This window comes from Mus caroli, unplaced genomic scaffold (assembly GCF_978045245.1).
Source record: "Mus caroli unplaced genomic scaffold, Mus_caroli_1 scaffold_9, whole genome shotgun sequence".
Lineage (NCBI taxonomy): Eukaryota > Metazoa > Chordata > Mammalia > Rodentia > Muridae > Mus > Mus caroli.
In genome coordinates, this window is record NW_028227264.1 from 475,188 (window position 1) to 492,812 (window position 17,625).

Genomic DNA, 17,625 nt, shown 5'->3' on the forward strand with positions numbered 1-17,625 from the left:
AAATGAAAGCAACTTCTTAGCTGCTTGTGGTGGGACTTGCCTTCCATCCCAGCTCTTGGGAGGTCGAGACAGTCAAGAGGATACCTGTTGAGTTAAAGGAAGAGGTCAATGGTGAGATACTGTCTTAAACACACACACACACCATCAGAAGCTCTGTGTGTGTGTGTGTGTGTGTGTGTGTGCGTGTTTGAATGTATGTTGCTTTGGTGGAGAAGAGATAGGTACTGTCAGACCACAGTCCATGAGTCAAGTTGTGAGAAGAGTTCAGAGAACTTTTCAGAAAATTCTAAGACTATGATACTAAGCCGGGAGTGGTGACACACACCTTTAATCCCAGCACTTGGGAGGCAGAAGCAGGCAGATTTCTGAGTTCTAGGCCAGCCGGGTCTACAAAGTGAGTTACAGGACAGCCAGAGCTATACAGAGAAACCCTGTCTTGACAAAAAACCAACCAACCAAACAAAAAATAATATGAGACTTATAACCCCTGTTCTTCCTAAACCTGGGTTTGTTCTTGGAATGAGCTTTCATGCCCCTCCCAGGTATAAACAGGGGTGAGTTTTCTCCACATCACACATTGCTGCTTACTTGTGTTGCTAAGAAGTGTGTGCAGGCATGGTGCCCTTGTGACTGTGAACAGTCCTGTGAACTTTGCTCATGTGACCTTGCTTAACCCAAGTGTATGATGCTTTGAATAAAGTTGGCTATTGTATAAGACATCCGTCTGCCTCATTTTATGCTCTGCTCTCCATCTATAGTAACAAGTTCCACCTCAATGGGGACCTGAAATCTACTACAACCTAGGAGAGCGAGGACCTACAGAAGCACGTGAGTGAGAATAATGGGGTCCAAATCAGGGCAGGCTTTGCCTTACCTCAAGCTGGTGCATCATTTCTTAAAGGAGGACCAAAACTGCCAGAATAGAAACTGTTAGATCCTTATGCTGATTTCAAAGTTTGTTTTCTACTAGGGATACAGTTTTTACCATCTTTTGTCAAAGCTAACTCTTTTCACAAAGTATATAGCTAAAGTTGTAATGAGGTAAAATGATAATATAAATCATATCAGTTTTAAGAGTCCATGTGTATGTAGTTAATAAAACTTCCAAAAACTTTATGGAAATCCATGCTGTTATCTTTATAACATTGAAACATTTTGACTTCCTGTTGAGTAGCTATCAGGAAAGACTTTATCTTCATAAATACAGGACAGATGGCATATTTGGACACATTTACAGGATGACATGTCATGCAATATTAAAATGAAAAGTGACTCTATGTGCTGGTATAAGAAGATCTTGAAGATAGAGATGACAGACTACTTGGACAATGCTTCCTGTTTGTTTTTGTTAAAAGTAATCATTTTACACAGACTTCTAAATCTTATTGAAGAAATACTTTTCATTTATAATAAAAACTCCCACAGTAGTGTTAAATAATCATAAAAGTCTCTAATATTAGTTTGTGTTACAAACGACTGGGCTTAGTCAGTCAATAGCTGTAATGAGATGGAAGGGAACTTAAGACAGAATGAAATTCTGACCATGGTAATTGACCTATTTTCACTCAGTACGGTCACATGGAGAAACTGATATGCAGAGAGGTGTACGTGTATAATTTCTGATTTAGAATCACTTTAGCAAAAGTTAATCTTTTTATAGTTGCAGAGTTTACTCCCCATTAAGATGTACAACTGCTATTTTCATATCCTATCTCCCTGCCTTTCTAGACAATGAACAGCAGAAAGAGATTTCAGGGAGAAACTTGTCAAGGGCTCAGTGTCCTCCATGGCGTGTCCCCCCGCCCCAGTGATGTTTCCTCAGGGCCCAGGGCCCACTCTCGTGGTGTGCTGCTGTCTACACAGCAGCTTGTGACATAGCCTGAGTCTGCTCCTCTCCGCTTCTCTACTTGACTGTTTTCCACTGAGTCCAGCAGTATTTCCTCAGGCCCAGATCTGTTCATCCTCTGCTAACTTGTCCCTCATGCTGCAGTCTTCATCGCCACTGTGTCCTAAAACTCTGACTGTAACAGAATACCTAATTTAGGAACAGCCAAGTGTGTTCGTTCTGTTTCTCCCTGAATGAGAGATCCAAGGAGCAGGTGAAAATTCAACAATTTTAAGGTGTATCCTTGGCTCTGGCAGCTTTTCCATAGGACCAGAATTATATTCTCAGAACCTACATGGTGACCTACCATTTTCAACACTGGGTTCAGGAGCTCTGATGCCTTCTTTTGGCCTCTTCAGAAGCCAGACATATACATGATGCACACACACAGACATACACACACACACACAGAGAGAGAGAGAGAGAGAGAGAGAGAGAGAGAGAGAGAGAGAGAGAGAGTTTTGTATATATATATATATATATATATGTATATGTATATGTATATAACACACACACATAAAATTAAAAGAAATTCTAGCCTTGGATGTGGGGCTAAATATATGATAACCTGAATTTGTTGATTTGGGGACGAATAGGTGTGGAAGACGTTGGAAATTTGGTCTGGAAACACTACTTAATACTCTTAGAGAAGAGGGACTTGTTGGAGATATAGATTTAGGGCTGAGTGTTTCAAGGTGTTGCACTCTCTGCATAAGGTTTGACTGTGGGGCCACTAAATGCAAACAAGACATTTCTAAACACAGTCTTTTTGTTCACTGAGCTTGTCATGCCGGTATTCATGTATGTTGACCATATGCACGGCCCCCACTTTCCCCTCACTCCTTCCAGACCAGCTCTTACCACTCCAACTTTCTGTCTGTATAAAAAAAATGATATTTTATGAACTGGAAAGTGGTGCAGTGGTTAAGATCACTGGGTGCTCTTCCAAATGACCTGGGTTTAATTCTCAGCACTGACATTGTGGGTCACAAATGTCTTCAACTCCAGTTCTAGGGGCTCAGAAGTCTCTCTGGCTTTTGCCAGCTTTGCATGACATGGTGCTCATATATGTGTGCACCATAAACTGATAATAAAAATAAACATTGAAGATGACAACATATAAAATAACAATAAATCCTTAAGCTAATGAAGGAAAACTTACTACTGTAAAACATGGATAGGACGTTCCTTCTTCATGATGGCTCTTAAGCCTCAGGGGCAGGGCATATGGCATAGATGCCCCATTTGTATTCTGCAGACACACATTCTCTGCACTCTGACCCCAACCACACATTTCTTCCTTTCTTTATGTTTCATCTTTTCAAGACAAAGTTTCTATGTATACACCTGCCTGTGCTGGAACTCTCTGTGTAGATCAGAGAGGTTCCCACTAATTCAGAGATCTGTCTATCTCTGCCTCCAGAATGCTGGAATTAAAGGCATAATCCATCAAGCCCATCCAACAACACATCCCTAATCAACATATGCGAAATAAAACAAAAGGGCCATGAATAAATAATGATATGCAACCAAATGTAAAGCAAGAAAGTTGGAATAGGTCTCAGCAAGAATTAAATATGGAATAGAAATGATAAAGAATTCAATAGAAACAAAGTTTTTTGAAAAGTTTACTGAACTTCATAGACAATTACAGTCTGACTAAAGAACAAAAGGTATAGTACAACCATGTAATCACAAATCAAAGAGAAGCCCCACAAATCTTGTAAAGTAATATAATTAGAAGAGAATACTCTGAAAATATTATGAAAATTTCAAGTACACATTGTATAATACAGACAGCACTCATTCGCAGGAACCTGAACACCTGAACAGCAATCACCTGAAGAAAGTTAGCAAGCATTTAAAGAGAGAGAGAGATCCATTTAAAGACACAAGTCAGCAGTTAGACATCCAGAGCCAGTGGTAAGAGCCTTCTAGTAAGGAAACTGCGGAAAGGACATTGCTGTTCTAGGGAAATTCAGCCAAGAAGAATGCTCAGATGTTTTTTGGATTAATTACTTTATTTCCTGACTGCAGTTTCCCCTCCGTGCCTCCTCCACTACCTAACTCCCCCAACAATGGTGTTTAAGCCAATAGAAACTCTTCATTAGCTGGCCCTGATTATTGTAAATGTTTGACCTTCCAGTATAGAATGGAGCTTTAACCAGGGAGATCTTTTAAGCACAAACACCATTCTGGGTTGATATACTTCAGTTGCCAGGGATAGTTAGTCAGAAGCAGAACTACAAAAGCCAAAAAGCAAAGTTGTTACAATTAGAGACTTCTCAGAACTATGGACTTTGGTGGATTAGGTCTTTGTTTTCATTTTGGCTGTAGGTGATGTCTGTGTGCTGAGTTTTACAGCCTGAATAACACTTCCACAATGGAGTCAGTTGTCCTAAGGTCTGGGGATGTAGTTACCATTTACTTCCACTAAACAAACACTCCTCAAGTTCTGTTTTCTAGGCTTAGATTCCTTTAGTGATTCCTCTGATACATAATAATACCATCAACTCAATGCCACTAAAGTTCACAAATTAATAGGGAGCACCCATTCTCAGAAACATGAACATCTGTGTGAAAAAGGCAATTTTAAATCTTTAATACCTTAGTAGCACACCATTAGAGCTTAAACTCCTGTGATCACTCAGGCATGGTGACACACGTCTTTAAGCTTAATGCTGGCAAGGTGTTTTTCTGTGAGGTTCAGGCCTGCCTTGTCTACAGAGTGAGACCTTGCTTCAAAAAACACAGTATTTAAACAGTGAATGGCACACTCTACAATCTCCACGTTTTTAGGATATGTGAGTGGTAGTGCACTTGTGCAAAAGTGCCCATGCCTAGGTAAGAGGTAACAATCGTGAGTTCACTCTCCTGCACCACAGCTTCTGGATGCTCTCAGCACAGTGGAAAGCAGCACTGACCCAGAACCTGCATCAGAGGGTGTGGACTCAGTAGTGACACCTGCCCAGGGCCTTCCAGATTTCACTGCCAGATTGCCACTGCAGGGGCAGCCAGCCTGTTGGACAGAGCAGGTTCCAAGTTCTCTGCTGCTCCACGTGGCCATGGCTGGACTACTTAGTGCTTATCACACAAACTCAACATAATAGCAATATTATTAAAAAGAATCACTTTATGTTATAAAAGTAGATTGTTTCTATCATATATAGTCATATAAAATGGCACATATATCTATTTTTCATTGATGGTGTAGAGAACGTTGCCTTGTGCAGGCTCCTTCTAGACAGTCTCAGAATTACATAGACACTGATGGATTATATATACAGGAGTAAAGACTTCACACTCCCACTAAAGAGATTTGGTTATTCTGTTGTTGTTTTTTTATGGTGGTATGGATACATAAATATATTTTTTCCAAATCTCTAGATCAAGTAATTGCATGTTATGGACAAATCACCCACAGAAAAAGGAACCTGTGATTAGCAAGGGCCACAGTGCCTAGCACAGAGTGGAAAGGCTTTGAAATACTATGTCTGCAGCATGATGAGTCATGTGTTGAGGATGATGAAAGGGGGCAGTGGCTGCACCCGATGAATTGTCACGACTTTCTCTGGAGCATCTTCACCCTACAGCAAGGAAACACATCGTATGAAGGGTCTGAGGACAACCTGGGTCACCTGTACCAGTCATCAGTACCCCCAACCTCTCTTTCCCGAGGGTCATTCCCTCCTCCCATCACTCCTGGGCTCTACATCCCTGGAGCCTGTACTGTCTTCTTCCCTCCTTCCCCACATTCCAGAGTCAGCTCCAGGCTCTGCTGCAGAGCATGGAGGTTCAGGTTAATGGACTGATGACCAGTTCTGCTCCCTGACTCAGATTAAGTGAGGGTTTGGAGGAGCTTGAAGGATCCCTATCCAGAGTGGGGCTTGGGGCCTGGTTGTCCAGGCCTTGAGTGGGGATCTAGACATCTTCCCCCTTCATTCTAAAACTCTCAACATCTGAGAGTGGGTCCCAGCTGTGGGTGTGACTGTCCCTGCCCGCCTTAGCCAGCAGGGCAGTCCAGGTGGGAGCAATGGACTCCATCAGCAGCTCAGTCCACCTGCCTCCAGTGGGAACACTGCTCCAGCTGCTGCTGCATCGTTTGTCTCTGTGGTATGTTCATGAGTGCCAGCTGCATGTCTGCAAGGGGGCTGTGTGAATGCCTCTGTCTCTGGAGAAGGGGCTGGACCTCCTGCACCTGGAGTGCTTGTGAGTTTGGAATAAAATATGGGTCAGCAAGTGGGCTTGTCAGTGGGTATCTCCCTATTCTTCAATCTTCTCTCTTTTTTTATTCTTCTGTGAGTTGGCATCCTCTTCCCTTTATAGATTAAGAAGAATAACCATGTTCTTCTAATGTGTTCCTGCAGCCCCCACATCTGCAGCATGGCATGCTCCTAACTAGGAACCTGCTCTGACCAGACACCTGCTGTGTTCCCTTGGCATTTCCACTGGTCTTTATCATGTTCCTCTCCTATCAAGCCTGAACATGCACAAGCTATTGCTAGCAGGTGACCTGACCTGAATCTCCTGCCTCCTTTCTCAGGAAGAATCGTCATATGAGCGACAAGAGCAGGACTCCTGGAACTCACTCACTCCTGCTTCCTCAGTCCTCACCCATCTGTCCCTTACTCCACTTCCAACATTGTGCCCAGTACCTGTCTCTGTCTTGGATTCTCCTTAGAAAACATGCTGGAGGACGTAGATGAGCAATATCATTATCAACCCAACAAAGGGGCTGGACTTGCATGCCATGGATCGAGACTGGTCCACATGTGCAGCAGTGGTTGGCAAGGCTAAAATGAAGACACAAGTTGAGGCTTAAACCAGACCTCAAATCTGAACAAATCTCACCTCAGCTTCTGGGTCCTTGGGTAATTCAGCAGCACACAGAGATCCAACCCTTTTGCTGTGCAACAGCTAGTGTGTGAGATGACCTTACAGAGTTTATTTCACGATCACGAAAGCAAAGGTGTATAGAACCATCAAATATTGTGACATATTTACTGTGGTTAGAACTTTATGGAAGTTGGCATAATTGGATGTGTTTGATCGTGCCAGAGAAAGATAATGAGACCTTCGAAAGTGATGTTGGTAGAAGAGCTTCTATACCTAGGATGAAAAGGCTGGAGGTTTTAAGTGATGCACACAGACTTGGGGCATATTAGAGGGCCAAGTAGAGCCTCAGCCAGTGGTTAATAGGAAACAAGAAACACTGGGTTATGATATGGGAAAGAGATATCCTTGTGGTCATCACTGGCTTTGCAGACAGGAAGACCACCAATGAATCACTCACCCAGTCTATCAAATTTTCATTATGCACACATGCTCACATACATATTGGGAAGTCTTCAGACTTTTCAAGAGAAATTCTATGCCTTTCCCACCCTGTGAAACTTTCCTTGTGATAATCTACCTAATTACTTACTTGGCATTTCTCTGGAGTATGGCCACAATTTCTTGAGGCAGTAACTGAAATCTCCCTCTCGGACCTTCCTGAGTCCTTGTTCTACTTCCTTGTTTTTCTTCAATTGCTCCATGGCACAGCTGGCACCAGAATGACTCTCTTTCCAGGTCTTATTAAATAGATCAAAGTAGATGCTACACTGTTTATCAGTGCTGATGGTCCAGTGTTCATGAATGGATTCTCTTTGATTATATTGAGATGTTATGGTGACATGTAAGGCATGATTACCTGCAAATGACACACAACATCTACTTTTACCCTTTATTGAACCATCACTCCCGCAATGGTCCAGGCTTTCTCTGCACACTTGGGACCTGTAATCTTCCCTCCTTGGATTGCCATTGCTTACACAATCCATACCATTTAGTTCCAGGTTGGGAAAATATTCATCTCTTTTATGCAAATAATTCAGCAGCCCCTTCCTTCACGTGCTCTTCTCTTCCTCTCTCTCATTCATCATGTCTACCTTTGCATTCTGTCTCATACTTACCTGATTGCAGGCTCCATATTACTTCTAAAATATCTTTCAGGCTTTGGTTTAAAGCAGGACACAGCATAGTGGCATTTCCCTCATGGTTTTCATCACCAAAATCAAGGAGAGTCTTTCCATTCACTGAGCACTGTCCTTGTAGAGTACGATACTTGACAATGAGTTTGCAATTTAGGGCATATGTACCTATGATAGAAACATGCAAGTGAGGTCCAAAGTGGGAGCAAGGGTCCAGAGGAGTCATGGGTTTCTGGCACTCAGAATCCCTCTGACAGGAGAAGGGTTAGGAAGAGAAAACTTTAATCAAGAAGTCCAGCACTTTCTGGAACCTTCATTCTGTGCCATCTTTGATTGTCTTAGGTTAGTAGGACTCCACAGGTACACATGGTATCCCCAGGTAGCTTCATCTTACAAGTACTTTTATTGATGAATATCAAGTTCTGAAGTATAAAGTATGTCAGTTAGCATTAATGTTCCTGGGGAAGAAAATCTAGCTGACCACAGGGGAAAGGAGGCATCATGAAACACATGGTAAATTCAACACGGAGCCTGGTGTTTAGGAAGGATCCTGGAGTAAGGCTGCAGCTGGGCATGGAAAGGGAGCTGCCAGCTGTGAGCTCAGCGCTCATCCTTGCTCCCACTGTACCCTTCACACAACACTGCTGGGCATCAGATCTCAGGTTCTCCAACCCTAAACCACACACCTAATGCATTCTCAGGGAGAGATCTCTGTCTGTGGCCTGGTTGAAACCCCAATCTCTCTCTCCTTCTTTGGGTCCTTGTTTCCCAGCACATTTATGGCTCCTGGTCACCCAGACTTTCATTAACAGCTAAAGAGGACTCAATACCATGGAGCTATCCTCTTTAGCAGAATGCACAGAGAAGCAAGCAAGACCTAGAGATGCATGTGCACACTTATTGTCCCATGTTTCTGTGAGCACTGGAATCTAAAATTAAATATTTTTTATAAAAGTAACATCTAACAAATTTGCATTGTAGTTACACTAAAAACTGCAAACAGGGTGCTAAAACAAAACAAAGACAGAAACAAAACCTCTTTCCCTTTCTCTCCCTAAGATTTTATGTGTCAAGTACACTAACATAGGTGTGGGGACCCCTTTCCTGTTTCCCTTCAACCAGCTTCCAGCTTCCCCTTCCTTTTCCCTCTCTGCCTCTTCCACCTGTTTTCTTCCTGTCTTCATTTTCCCCTACTCTACTCTTTTTTCTTCTTTTGCCTCAGCAAAAGTAGAAGAACTTGGCAGCTCTGGTCATGTGGTTCTGGCTCTAGAGTCAAGGATACAAGAAAGGGGTTGTGGAATTTCCATGCTTAGCTAAGTAAGCTGTGGGGACCAGGCCTGTGTCAGGGGTGTCCATGCATGGAGACTCAGGGAGGCCCTGGCGTGAAGCTCTGAAGGAGAAGGCTGGATTTCATTGAGAACCCAAAATTTTGGAGATGCCACAGTCTAGGGCTACCTGACAGTGAGATCTGCTAACTGGTAGATACAGCATCAGGGATAGAAGTCTGTTGCAGTCAGCAAAGCTGAAAGGATTTGGAGAACTGGGGAGTACATTGACATCAGACATGGAGATGCAGGGTTTGAAGTTTAATCTGCTGCTCATTCATCTTGTTTGGGCCTGGCATTTCCTCACTGTGCTCCATTTTCTCCCTTTCAGTATGGTAATGCATATTCTGTGCCATATGTCGCAGGTTTGGGCTCTGGGAGAGATCAGCCTCTACTCCTGTACTATCAGATAGGGCATCAGGCTCAGGGACACAGCATGAGGTGAGTTCTTTTCCCCAGGTTATTAGATGGACAGGTCACATTCAGGTAAGATATTTAGAAATGAGACGGAATTGCTGCAGAGACATAACAAGCCACTATGTTTTGAGAGCAGGAAGAGACAAGCACTTTTGCCTGAGTATCCTCTTTTCCCCAGATGATTGTAAATCTTATCTCACCTTGAGGAAGTGACTGTGACCAGTTCTCAAGTTAGCAGCCACCTCTTCCTCATCATGCACCTCTGGCTTCAAGGGGGTGTCCTCTTTGTTCTATGGGATCCAAGGAATGCATTGGACAGCCATGGAGAGATCAAGGCGTCTTAAATCCAGGACCTCCTCCAGCCATTTCTACCTGACCCAGAAGTCACTGGCAGCTTAGAACCCACTGCTGCCTGGGAAAGATGCAGCTTTCACAGGACTCTTGAAGACACTCTGGGGGGATGGGCAACTATACTGGTCCATGGGAAACACCTGAATCTGGGTTAGAGGGCAAATCTGCTACTCAGTCATCAGCTTGTTGCTTTCTGCTGCTGTCACACCAAATGCAGAATTGAGTATTTGATGCAGAGAGATATACAGTGAAGCTTGCCAAATTGCATTTTAAAATGTAGTATCTTCTCTTTAGAAAATAAAGAACCCACTCCTGACTAATGAACACCATTTTCTAATGCCATCTCCACAGGGGTAGACTACATGGGCCTGGAAGCAAGGGCAGAAGCTCCCATAGGTCCCCACTCAGTACCATTGCAGATTCCTCCACAGAGGACAAGGCTTTCCAGCCTCTGATTAGCTGCGGTGTCTTCAGGAATGAGCATAGACTGCCCCTGTTGGGGTAAAAGGCATTCTGGGGAAGGGAAAGTGGGGAAGGCTAGATGGGCAGGGAAGGGAGCTGAGCAGGCTAGTGGCTGATGAGCCATGTGGTCACTGAAGCTGAACCTGATGTCACACACCTGTAATCCCAGATCTCTTTACCTCTGACTCCTGATCTTGGATTTTAGGTTTCTCTCATTCCAGCCCATGGGTCAGGTATCACCCTGAACAGTGTAAGGTTACACTGTGGTGTGAGGCAGGTTCTGAATCAGCAGAGCAGCTCGGTCTCTTGTCTATACGTCTTTGGTAGGGTGAATGACTTTTATTTATATCCCTAAATGGTTTAACTTGATAGGGAAAATTATATGTTTCTAATTCCTTTGCTAAAGGCTTGTTTACTCATTTGATTTCTTTAACAAATGGAATTCTGCCATAAAAATGCTATATCCAATTGTAGGTGGATATGTTTCTGTCCTCTACAATACCAGTTTTTATTGAGTAATATGAAATTGCAGGATACATCTGTTTTATTGGTTTCAATCTGCCAAGGACTTCCAATTACCTTTGATGGGTGGCTAATGGCAAATGTGGGTTCTTTACTCCAATAGTGATTACTAGTTTTAACTCCCAGATTTTTTGTTTGGTTTTGATTTTTCAAGACAGGGTTTCTCAGTGTAGCCTTGACTGTCCTGGAACTCACTCTGTAAACCAGACTGGCCAAAAACTCAGAAATCCACATGCCTCTGTCTCCATGTGGTGGAATTAAAGATGTGTGATACAACTTCCTGCCAGGTCTCAGATATATATATATATATATATATATATATATATACGTATATATATATATATATATATATATACATATATATACATATATATATATATATATATATATATATATATGAGAGTAGGTTTGCATGCATGTGTATTTGCATGTATGTGGTGTATATATGTATGTATGTGATATGTGTGTGTGCATTATGTGGTATATATATGTGTGTGTGTGTGTGTGCATGTATGTGGTGTATATGTATGCATGTATAGTGGTGTGTGTGTGCGCGCGCACAGGTATGTGGTGTTTGTCTTTGCGTATGTGTGTGTGCACATACACATGATGTATGTGTGTAGGTCATAGAATGTGGGAAGCCGTGATAACATTTTCCGTCACTAGATGGCGCTAAAGCTCCATTGTGCGCATGTGCAGGAGCAAAAGCCCGCCAAAGTCACCAGTCCACTTCCCAAGACATAAGTCCATCCCCTGGGGCATTAACCAATCCCTGGGGTGTATGAGACCGTGGGTGATGCTATCAGCCTTAGTTAAGACACGTCACATTAGGGTATTTAAGCCTCACACGTTTCTGAGCCTTCTTTGTTCTACCTCACGATTATGAATAAAGTGTAACCACAGAAAGGTCTTGTGTTCTGTGCATGTTTTTCGCCGGCGAGAAACAAAAGTGCAGGGCAATAGAATGACCAGAGAAAGATTAAGGTGTCCACAGCATAAAAAGATCACTAAAACAAAAGTAGACTTGATTCAGATGCAGTTGGCCAGTTGCAGAGATTTAGGCTAACAGGGCTTGGCCAGGCTCAGAGTTGAATGGTACTGCAGAAGATGAAGTGCAGGATCATGGGACTAGGGAGATGAGGCGAGGACAAGTCAGTTTGAATGGACAGCATGGATAGGAATTTAAGCACATGTTAACAGTAGTCACTGAGGTAAAGCTCAGGGGACCACCAAGACTTCCCTGCTTGTTGGCCTCTTGATACACACATCAGAGTCTGTTGGCAAATTGGTGGTGGGAATCACCATGTAGAGTTGGCTGTGTTCTTCTTTATGAGTCCAGGTGAGTGAGTTGCACCCTTTTTCAGTTGGGAATATTACATCTGTTATTTCCAGTATGATTTTGATATGTCCTCATGCTTTTGTGTCCAATTAATTTTTGATAATAGCTATAAATAATACATTTTCTCTTTTAAAATTACTGATTTATCTGTCTTTGCCTCAATGGTGGTGCTGGACAGAGGGTATATCCATTTGTAGAGGAGATGGTGTCCAGTCATCATCTTGTTGTTTGTAAAATGGAATCACCTCGGGCAAGATCCAGCCTGAAAGCCATCATTTTACATAATAAGGAGTAACCTAGAGCAGGGCACAGCCTGATCCCTACAAGTCTAAGAGTGAGAACCGGAACAAAGCAAGATGGAGTCACTGATGTCAATGACCTGTTATATCTTGATGAAGTGAGACAGGAAGCATGGAGACTGTCTATTTCAATAATTCATACCATATTTTGTCAGAAATGAAATTGCACAGATTACCAACACTGTCAGAAGCTTTTTTCCCCTTTCTTCCGTTGATGCAGAAGAGATGGGTACTGCCAGAACACAGCCCATGAATGAAACTGTGTGAGGAGAATTCTGAGATTTTGAGAAACTGGGAAAATAAGTCATGAGCCTTGTAATCTCTGTTCCTCTTAAACCTGGGTTTGTTCTTAGAATGAACTTTCATACCCTTCCCAGATATAAATAGGAGTGGATTTGCTTCAGAGTACACATTGCTGCTTACTTCTGTCACTGAAAAAATGTCCTAAGCTTGTGTGTCCTTGTGTCCATGAACAGCCTAAAGTCATGTGAACACAGTTGTGACTGTGTAAGGCCTAAACTTCTGTGAACATTGCTCATATGACTTTGCTTAGCCTTCAGAGTAGAAACTGTCTGATGATCTGAATAAAGTTGGCTATTTCTTGAGACTTCTGATCACCTCATTTTTATACTCTGCTCTATTAGGTTAATTCAGTCATCTATAGTGGTAACAAGTTGGTACCCCAATAGGGACCTGAAGTCGGCTAAGAGAGAGGTAAGTGGGAATAATGGGGCAGAAATCAGGGAAGGCTTTATGTCATTTCTTAAAGAAAGGAGGAGCACAAGTATTAAAATCACAGCTATTGGACTGCTTTAAAGTTGTTTGGGTTTTAAGCTCTGATTTCCAGAAGAATGAATATTAGACTAAGAAGTATGGGACAGAGTCAGAAAGAATATTGAAAAGACACAGTAAAGAATGGGAAGGTACCTGTTCAATTGTGGTTACTTGGAAATACTTAAGAAAGATAAAGAGATTATTAATCATGAAGCAGAAAATGGCTAATTGCCTCAAAACCATCCCTGTAAGCCTTATGCTGACTCCATGGGGAGACACAATGATGCTATTGAAAAGCTAGTACAAGGGGGACAAGTTCAAGAGTTCTTATTAAACAATTTGCTTATGGTAATGCCAAGGATGCTTGCCAAAGAGAGATCAAAGAGGTGAGAGAGAGAGAGAGAGAGAGAGAGAGAGAGAGAGAGAGAGAGAGAGAGAGAGAGGATATGTTATTCATTTTCTAAAGTTATGTAGCAATGTGGGGACCTACAAACATGGAGCCAAATTAGCTGCTTTAGAAAACTGCAATTCAAAGGCAGATGTCATCGAAGTGTTTCAATTGTGGCAGACAATTTTTTTTAAATTATGTAAGTTGCCTTTACAACAAATCAATGTCAAAGGCTTAAATCCCCAAACAATAACAATTGTTCCAGTTTCATGTTTTAATCAATCTACCATTTCCTTACCAGTTGCTACTCAAGGAAGTGCTGCTATGATGTTGAGTGCTTTTCTTCCCTGCCACATTCTCATTATGATGTGCAGTCTCATCATAAACCCTTAGCAATGGAGTGAACTGATGGTAGGTGGGATCTCCAATATCACAAATGAAATAAACTTTATTTCTCTGTAAGATAGCTATTGCATGTATTTCTTTAGAGACAGGAAGCTGACTCAAGGGATTTCCAACTCTTTCTGCATTTACTTTCTTTGATTCAAGATTTCTAAATTAATTATTAATATGTATGTATTTTTTCAAAATGTTTTATTTTTATTTTCAAGTGGTGTGTGTGTGTGTGTGTGTGTGTGTGTTGGTTAGTGCTTGTGAGTACAGTGCCAGAAGAATGTTAGATTTCTATGTCATTTCCAGCCTGAGTGCTGGGAACTGAACTTGGATCCTCTGGAAAATAGGCAAGTACTCTTAACTGCTGAGCATTTTCTCTCTATCTCTGTCTCTGTCTCTGTCTCTGTCTCTGTCTCTGTCTCTGTCTCTGTCTCTGTCTCTCTCTCTCTCTCTCTCTCTCTCTCTCTCTCTCCCTCTCCCTCTCCCTCTCCCTCTCTCTCTCTCTCCCCCCTCCCCTCTCTTCAGCTCCAGTATGTATAGTCTCAATTTTAGGTTTTGTTATTTTAGCCTCTTGATAAATATTACCAATTGTCCTTCAGAAAAGCATCAATTTCTTTTCAGCTACTTTTTATCATCTTTTGCCAAAACTAAGTCTGTATGAATAGTATTTAGCTAATGTTATAATTGGGTGAAATGATAATGTAAATCACATCAGTTTTCAGAACCCATCTGTATCTGGGAACTATGCTTAAAGTACTGTATGGAAAAGCACACTGATATTTTTATAAATATGATCATTACAACATTTTTAATCATATAGAGTAGCTAACAGGAAAAGCTTTGTCTTCATAAACAGCACAGATGGAATCTTAGGACACAGTTCTAGAATGATATGTCATGTGTTATTAAAATGAAAAGTGACTATTTATATGTGCTGGTCTATGAAGATCTTCAGGGTACATATGAGTGAGTACCTGGGCAATGCTATCCTCTTAGGTTTTGAAAAAGCTAGTGTTTATACATAGACATTCCTGGGTAGGAAATGCTGTGCTACCTAAGAAAAGTTCACCTGCTCAGGTAAGAAGGTAGAATGGGTACATTGTCTCTCTCTGATCTTGACTATAAATGTCATGATTTAATTCCTATTTGACTTTCTTTAATAATGGACTTTAACCTGGATTTATACACCAGGCAAGCCTTTCTCTTCCAAGTTGCTTTCAGTCCTAGTGTTTTGTCATAGGAACAGAAATGAAATCAGGCAAATGTGAACAGCATATGATCCATATGACTAGTGAGGTAACTGCAGTGTGGGACCAGAAACCAAGGTGATGGGTCATGGCTAACGGAGGTCCCAAAGCACAATAGATGATCAGCCAATCAGATGTTGCTATATTTTAATAATTAACAAAATCAAGGATTCGTGATCAGGAAGGAGGCTGTATGCGCCACTTATGAGAGAGCTGGGATCCTGGTTTAGAGAATCAAGCTGGGTGTGATGGAACATTCCTTATAGGCTGAGCGAGGTGACTGCTCCCACTAGCAGCCAGGATTGATTACTCATTGATTTACAGCTCAGCCTTGTTTAGGGTCACAGAGTGAAATCTGCCTCAAAACAGACAACAAAAGGGGCAGTGGGTAGCTATGGATGGTCAGGCTCTGGGTGCTCTGATTTGCCGGGTTTTAGGAGGTAGTTGCATGAGTTCAGCCATCTCAGGATTGAGTAACACCTCAATGGCAGAATCAAAACTGAGTTCATGTTCCCAGGTCCCCAATCTCAACTCCTGTCCTGCTCATTCAGATGTTTCATATTTGTCTATTAAGAAGTAAAAAATGTAAACAGGAAAGATGCTGTTATCCCGTTATCTAAATTAAGGCACACAGGACGTGAATGCCCTGCGAGTCTTGACTTTATTGGCAGCTTGCCTACTCCTTTGTTCTTTTATTCCAAAATTCTGGGCTAGAGTCCAGAAGAGGACCTGACTGCAAAAGCTGAATCAAGGACCATGAAACCAGATGACCTGCATAAGGCCCAATCTCCAAGGTTAACTCCCTTGTTTAAACCTTTGTGTCAAAATATGATTGGTCAATGCAACAGCTCACTCCAGGCTCCTCCTCACTTTGTGTTCCCTTCCTTTAAAAATGTTGTACAATCAGAGCATATGCTCCATCAACACACCCCTATGCCCACACCCAGAGACAGCTTGATTCCCAGGAATTCCGTCACAACCAGACTCGAAGGTAAGACACAACCTGCCCCAATACCTGGTATAACTCAAAAAATCACATGATCATCTATCTCATTAGATGCAGAAAAGTAACAAAACGCAACACCACTTCATGTTAAGTCTTGGAAAGATCAGAAATTCAGGGCACATACTCAAACATAATAAAAGCAATATACCACAAACAAACAGCCAAGATCAAATTAAATGGAGAGAAACATGAAGCAATCCCATTAAAATCAGGGACAAGACAAGGCTTCCCACTCTCTCATTATTTATTTATTCAGTATAGTACTTGAAGTTCTAGCTAGAGCAATTATACAACAAAAGGAGTTCAAGGGGATTCAAACTGGAAAAGAAGTCAAGGTATCACTATTTGTAGGGGAAAAGATAGTATACATAAGAGACCAAACTTTCTACCAGAGAACTCATATACCTGATAAACACTTCAGCAAAGTGGCTGGATATAAAACTAACCCAAACAAAACAGTAGTCTTTCTCTACTCAAGATAAATAGGCTGAGAAAGAAATTAGGGAAACAACACCCTTCACAATAGTCACAAATAATATAAAACATTGCTGTAAGTCTAACCAAGCAAAAAGAACTTCGGGTCTCTGAAGAAAGAAATTGAAGAAGATTTCAGAAGATGGAAAGATCTCCCATGCTCATGGATCAGTAGGATTGATATAGTTAAAAAAAAAATGGCTATTTTACCAAAAGAAATCCACAGATTCAATGCAATCCCTACCAAAATTCCAACTCAATTTTTCACAGAGTTAGAAAGATCAATTCTCAATTTCATCTGGAATAACAAAAAACCCAAGACAGTGAAAACAATTTTAAACAATAAAAAAACTTCTGGAGGAATTATCATCCCTGACTTCAAGCTTTACTACAGAGCAATAGGGTTAAAGATTACATGGTATTGTCATAGAGACAGACAGGTAGATCAATGGAATAGAATTAAGACCCAGAAATGAACCCACATATCTATGATCACTTGATCTTTGACAAAGAAGCCAAAACCATAAGGTGGAAAAAAAGCAAGCATTTCCAACAAATGGTGCTGGTTTAACTGGAGGTCTGCATGCAGAAGAATGCAAATTGATCCATTTTTATCTCCTTGTACAAAGCTCAACTCCAAGTAGATCAAGGACCTCCACATAAAATCAGATATGATGAATCTAGTAGAAGAGAAAGTGGGAAAGATCCTGGATCACATTGGCACAGGGAAAAGTTTCTTGAACAGAAGAACTCCAGTGGCTCAAGTTCTAA

The 17,625-nt window shown here is 41.6% G+C and overlaps 1 protein-coding gene across 1 annotated transcript; it reads right to left on the minus strand.

Annotated features, from left to right (window-relative positions):
- Positions 1–6,562: 6,562 nt before the first annotated feature.
- On the minus strand, positions 6,563–9,538 carry Raet1e (retinoic acid early transcript 1E). The gene is made up of 4 exons (XM_085843314.1): positions 9,490–9,538; positions 7,840–8,025; positions 7,311–7,577; positions 6,563–6,678 (listed from the first exon to the last, which is right to left on the minus strand). Exons 1-4 carry the CDS (start codon positions 9,536–9,538, stop codon positions 6,563–6,565), a joined length of 618 nt encoding a protein of 205 aa, XP_085699440.1.
- Between the last annotated feature and the right edge of the window lie 8,087 nt (positions 9,539–17,625).